Source organism: Cariama cristata, unplaced genomic scaffold, assembly GCF_000690535.1.
Source record: "Cariama cristata isolate BGI_N322 unplaced genomic scaffold, ASM69053v1 scaffold30189, whole genome shotgun sequence".
NCBI lineage: Eukaryota > Metazoa > Chordata > Aves > Cariamiformes > Cariamidae > Cariama > Cariama cristata.
Genome location: NW_009636770.1, coordinates 6865 through 12833, shown reverse-complemented (window position 1 = coordinate 12833; position 5969 = coordinate 6865). Strand labels below are relative to the sequence as shown.

The 5969-nt window shown below is 43.7% G+C and overlaps 1 protein-coding gene across 1 annotated transcript; it reads right to left on the bottom strand.

Annotated features, from left to right (window-relative positions):
* Nucleotides 1-766: 766 nt before the first annotated feature.
* On the bottom strand, nucleotides 767-5969 carry ARPC3 (actin related protein 2/3 complex, subunit 3, 21kDa). Its single transcript, XM_009708049.1, has 7 exons — nucleotides 5908-5969; nucleotides 4684-4783; nucleotides 3543-3619; nucleotides 3189-3257; nucleotides 2783-2909; nucleotides 2139-2233; nucleotides 767-1319 (listed from the first exon to the last, which is right to left on the bottom strand). The coding sequence occupies exons 1-7, from the start codon at nucleotides 5911-5913 to the stop codon at nucleotides 1257-1259; spliced, it is 537 nt and encodes a 178-aa protein (XP_009706351.1). The 5' UTR covers nucleotides 5914-5969; the 3' UTR covers nucleotides 767-1256.

Below are 5969 nucleotides of genomic sequence, written 5' to 3'. Positions count from 1 at the left end.
TCTCGGAGACAATGAAGCTCCTGCCTACAAAAATAGGTGACTGAGGAGAAAGACCCTTCAAAACCTAGATTTCTTCTGGGTCACAACCAGGGGAAACGCCTCACTATGGCAACCGTTAACTACAAGGCATAGACTGAAAGGAGAGCTGAATCATAAACTCTTTTTGTGCCATTGTTACAAAAAGAATGTAAAACGTGGCTATCCTATTACTGGTACTGCAAATCAAACCAGTGAGAGCTTTCAGTTTTAACGTGCCATTGCTGCTCTCTGAAGAGGAATACACCTCTCAACAAACGTGCCAACCAGCAAAACATTACTGGCACCGGGCTTAGATCAAGTGACACAAAAAGTGCGTTGGTGCTGCACGGTGACAGCGAAACAAGTATTGCCACGAAGGAAAGAGACAACTCGGAATAAACCAAACTTGGATTTGAAGTTCTTCAAGAAGGCATCTGACTGACCAAACAGTCACAATTTTGGCCGGTATCGTGTGATAGGCAAGCCTCAGAGTAAACTGTATGTAATCTGCCTGCATCGCCCTTTGAAGGCATTTCAGTTCAAACAGAGTACTGCTCTGCGAAGGCAGACCTGCTAAATAGCCAGGTACATTGCCACGAACTACAGCCCCTCTATTAATCCCCTGTTTTCAGTGGGAATGATTCCCACTGAATTCCTACCAATTACCATTACCCAATAATGATGGTCTTTTCACAAAAAAAAAACCAACTCTGATTTCTTTGAAGGCTATCCATGAGACATAAAGTAGTTACCACGTTAATTACAAGCTAAGTTTATTGAAAACAAGGTAAAAATCACTGCACTCGACAACACAGCGTGAGACGTATGTTTTCCGTGGACATACGATACTGAGACTCTAGCCAGTAGAGCAATTACACAGCTCCCCCTGCCCCACAGGCAAGCCTATTTCTTCTCTGAAACACAAGCCCTGTTTTAAATGCTAGCTGTAGCCACTGATAATAAAGCAGCTTGCATCTGAAACAGCTTGTTAGAAAACACTTATTAAGCACCAGCTTAATAATATTTGCTTACGCTACTCAAATTACCTTTTTGTTCCCCCTCCCTCTATCCCTCATTGACTGGTTTGTGGGTTGTGGTTTTGTTTTGTTTTTTTCTTTTTTGTTTTTTTCTTCATAAGCACTTAATTCTTCCTTGGTACAAAATGTATCCAAACCAAAGGCAAAATACTTAAAACACCTTCCTGTGGAAATGCTTAATGTTGTGGCTACTTTGCCTCTTCACTGCCCAGGACCTGACAGACTCTTGTTCATGAACTGTCTCTTCACAAAGCAGATCCACCACTGCAGAAGGAAGCACAAAGTCAGAAAATATGCAAAAGTAGTTTCCACGTGATAAACAAAGTAGTAACTTCGAAGTATTCAATCTCTGACAGATAACAAATGTTAAGGCTCCAGTTTTGCACATACAGTTTTCCACACTGGTTTCTACTGGAATTTAGGAGAACAAGAGGACAGGAATGCACCCAATGAATTTATAATATAGGACTCTGAATTAAAGTGGGATATTTTACTTCCTCTTATTTCTATTATTTTATTTTTACTGTTTATTCCAATATAATTATAAACAAGGGATGCATCAGAAAGCTATACCTTTGAAACTAAATTAGCCTAAATAATTTCGATACTAAATGCAGTCACATTTGCTCATGAAACATATGAACAGTCAGGAGGCAATTCATTCATTGATTAGCTTTCTTTTTTTTAATCTACATACGAGGCAAAATGGTCTACTTCAAAGAAGCTATCAAATCAGAACTGCCTGTGAAGATAAACAGCATCTCTCACACCTGTGAATTTCCATTTGAAAACCTAGCCAACAGCAGATGTGCAATACTTTGAACAGTTGAACCAGACACCACTTATTACTGCCCTGCTTTTTAAAGTAATCCAAATTGGCATTCGCTGTCTTACCACATTACAGACTCAATTTATTGCTAACTTGCAGCCTGCTATTTCGCTAGCCTTGTAAAACCGGGGAAGCTCGCACCGAAGTTGCCCACGCCTGATCCCTCACCCCATCATCTTACTTCTCTCTGCACATTTCTGAAAAAACACACCAAGCCTCTCATTAAATCTGTGATGATCGCACCAAACTCTTACCTTACTAGGCTTGTCACTTTGAGGATCAAATACTTTTTCGCAAAGGCGAAGACCAGTTTCTTGCCTCAGCTGCTGCAGGTAGGCCCTCATCACCTCTGAAACAGCACAGGGAAAACCAGTGTCAAAAACAGTTGGCAGCACCGAGTCAAACTGAATTTAACAGCAAAGCATCAGATATCACTGCTTAAAGCAGAAAGTGAGTTTTCACATTTGCAGGTGCTTGTCAGCCGGCTGAGTTGGTTTCCTCAATTTACAGCAATACTTGGGATTTTTATTATATTTGTACCAGTAAAAAGGATCATCCAAACTATTTCCTTCTCTTAGTTACCTTTGCTCATTATTGTGGGCTTCCTATTCTGCCAGTGCAGCAGCTGGCTTGGGCTCTGTTACAGGGTTTAGCTAGTGATTATATTGATGCAAAAGGCAGACTCAGACCCCTATTAATTTGTTGTGTTGGATGTAAGGATCCAGGGGAGTCACTGGGCCCCCAAGGTCAGAAAATCCAGCTTCTGCTGCCCTCAGAAGACAGAAGTGCAGATTTAGAAGATTCAGTTTTAACGATAATTTTTCTAATTGCAGTCACAGAAATGCACTAATAAAGTATGAGCTCAAGGAGGCCTTCAGAGGTCCTGGATTAGCCTTACCTTCCTCCTGTTTGTTGGCAGGTTTGGCATAAATGGCATTAAGTGGAAAGCCAGGCTCCCCAGGGATTGGAAAGTTGGTAATTCCTAGTGTGTACATTTCTTTCTCTCCTTGGCCTTTGGAGTTACACTGGAAGAACCAGGCAAACAATGGATTAACAGTTACAAACAAAAGCCGCCAGAGCATTAGACCCAAATATTTTACCCATCTGTAACACATGAAAACAAGAGCAACGCAACGTATCTTTGGAGATCCACAGCCTTGGAGTATCTGCGGCTCTGAAAACTGGGACTGGGGTGAACAGGATTATTTGTGTCACTGGGAGGAGAATATCAGCAAATCCTTTCCTGAGTACAATCCCCAGAACAGACTCAGTTTCTCTCCTGCAAAGAAATTCACTTTTCTTACCTTTTGCAGCTTTTTCAAGCACTCAGAAATGTAGAGGGTTACGTAGATCAGCGTTCTGTCAGCCTCGTTCTGCAAAACAAGAGCAAGCACAGAGCCCAGCCATTCTTAGGTTAAGGGAGACTTTATAGAACAGATAAAAGTTTGAAACAGGAATGAGTTCAAGCCATTTTGGCCTACAATTTCCTCAAGAGAGAGGGACTTGCAATTCATGGCATTTACCCAACTTCAAAAATTAAGTGAGAGGAAGGGGAGTTTTTGTTATCTAGTAGAATTATTTCATTGAAAATATAAATTTATATTCACAGCACCAACCCTCCAAAAAACTACTGTATGCACAGTATCTCAAAAAATTACCTTAATTTCATAATTTTTGAAGAAGACATTAGCTTTGAAGTAGTAGATGGCTTCATCTATAATATCTGTGTCCTTAGCTAACAAAAAAGAAATACAGAATTAAACAGTGCACCATTACACTATATTTGGTCATGACTTTTACTCACTGAAAGACACAAATAAAGATTATTGCAAAGGCAAAACCTCAGTACTTAAAAAAAGCAGAAGACAGCACTATGTAACAGAAAACAGTCATGGTAAGCTCAGACCATAATATTTAAGCTTTCTACTCCCAGCAGGAGCTTTACCTCCCTTCTTCTCCTCCCCCCATGCTTTCTCACTTCACAAATGGCAGCAATTCAGCAGTTGCCCACTTTTCTACCAGTTGAGTAACTCACCAGAATTTTCACAGCATAAAAGTCTTCTCAGGACACAAAAATGTTTTTGGAAAAAGCATAGCAACACAATCACGAATTTCATTATCCTCTTCAAAAAAAGGAGGGGAGCAGAACACACAGTGGCAAGCTGACTTTTGCTACCGTCCAAGACTGCTTAAATTCAGAAACATTTCCTTTGTATTTCCTTTCTCAAACTGAAACGCCACATTACTGGGGAATATCATGCCTCAGAAGTGCTACTTCATGTGTTGAAGGGGAATCCGTACCAGGCTGCCTGTGAACCCTGTTGGGATGCCTGTAACTTCATTTCAATTTTTGAAGTCTCCTACCCTAAAGTGCTGCCTATCCTACTCCTCGTCCTTCACAGGAGTGTCTTCAGCCCCAGACCCAAAGCGCAAGTTCTCTGTAGCTAAACCTCCACTTCCTCTGACAGCAGAGGGTTCACACCACCACGTCCTCCTCAAAACCTACTGAAGAGTGCAGTGGGACACAGGAGGAAGCACAAGAATAGTAACCGTAGACTTTAATTGCTGAAACAACTTATTTAGCTGGAGTACGGTGCATATTTATCTGTGCATAATTATTTTCTATGATTTGCACAACTTAAGTATTTGAAAACTTTCTTCCTCCTCTATAAACTGCAAAGCACTCCATTTCCAACCTGTGACTCCTCTCGTCACTCTTGGTAGGGCTGGCTTGGAGCAAACCGTGAGATGATGATGAGCTATATACAGGCAGGTTTTCAGAGATTATTATAAACTTACTTTCCCGAGGTGCTGGGCCTTTGAACTGGCTTCTGATGGGTAACAGCGCCATGTTCCCAATTAGCTTGGTGTCGGAGTCCATTAAAGTTGAGTGGTAAGCCTACAGACCAGGGGAAGGCTGGTTATTAATGCTACTGAGAATAGACATTTCCTTGTCTGATCACGTGTCCCCCATGTCTTCATCAAACAGGAGTCAGAGTCTAGTTCATTAGTGATGCTTCCAGCAATTTTTCCCTTGCACGAACAATCGCTGTTTTCCAATTAGGCCCAGATTTCAGTGCCACGCTGGTGAAGATCGTGAAAGCATCATCACTGGCACCACTTACAGTCGCAGTGGTGAGAGACAGGACAGAATTGGTACCGCTGGTCTGCAGGTGTTGCTTCATGCCCAGGCTGCCTAACCCCATTCTGCACAGCACCAAGGGCCTAACAGCCCTGCTCTCCTGCCTAAGTTATGGGGCACTCCATAGTTCATTGAAAGTTAGGTGGTCATTTAAAAAGATTGTATTTTATTTCCATGTCTAGCTAATAATATTAGATAATAATAAATAAAGCCAGGCTTAACACGCATACACACACTCAAAAAAAGACCTTTCTGTGCACTCTGAAACAGGTCTAAGTTAAAAAAAAAAACAACCAACAAACCTTTCTGGATATGACAGATTCTTCCCGGGAAAACAATTTTTAACAACCGATGAGTTTAGTTTTAGGCACTTTCCAAACATTCCCGCCGTGCTGTGCCAGGCCACGGGGAAGCCTTACACCTCCTCACAGCCGAGGGTTTGGGGGGGTGAGGTGTAAAAAGCATCTCCTAGCACAAAAGCAGTTTATTCCAACCAGAGGAAGGTGGTGCGAACAAAACCAGAGCAAAGCACTGCTTTTACCACCCTCTCCCTCGCTGGAGCTGGGGGCTGCCGCCCTCCCGACTCGGGTGGATCCCTGACAGGAGGAAGAGGAAGAGGAGGGCGCTGGGAGGGGAAAGAGAAGGCCCCTGCCCTTGCACCAGCCTCCCATAAACTGCAATTCCCTGCTCTCAGCAGGGCTCCCCCCGGCTGCAGCCCCTTTTCTCCCCACACAGCTGCCCACGGCCAGGCCCCAGCAGCAGAACCCCTTTTCCCTCAGCCCCGGGTCGCACCCGCCCTCCCAGGCCTGGCCCCTCAGCCCCAGGCCCTCTCTTCCCGCCCTCAGGGGCAGGCCGAGCGCCGGGCGCGAAGCCCCCCTCACCGGCATCTCGAAGGGCGGGACGGAATTCGGCGGGGCCAGGCAGGAGGGGAGCAGACAGAAGC

Excerpts from the sequence above, each read along its gene's own strand:
- ARPC3 (XM_009708049.1), bottom strand. Across the intron at positions 3,620-4,683 it reads AGGCCCAGCACCTCGGGAAA|CTAAGGACACAGATATTATA; the intron begins GTAAGTTTATAA and ends CTTTTTTGTTAG. Across the intron at positions 2,910-3,188 it reads GCTTGAAAAAGCTGCAAAAG|TGTAACTCCAAAGGCCAAGG; the intron begins GTAAGAAAAGTG and ends TGGTTCTTCCAG.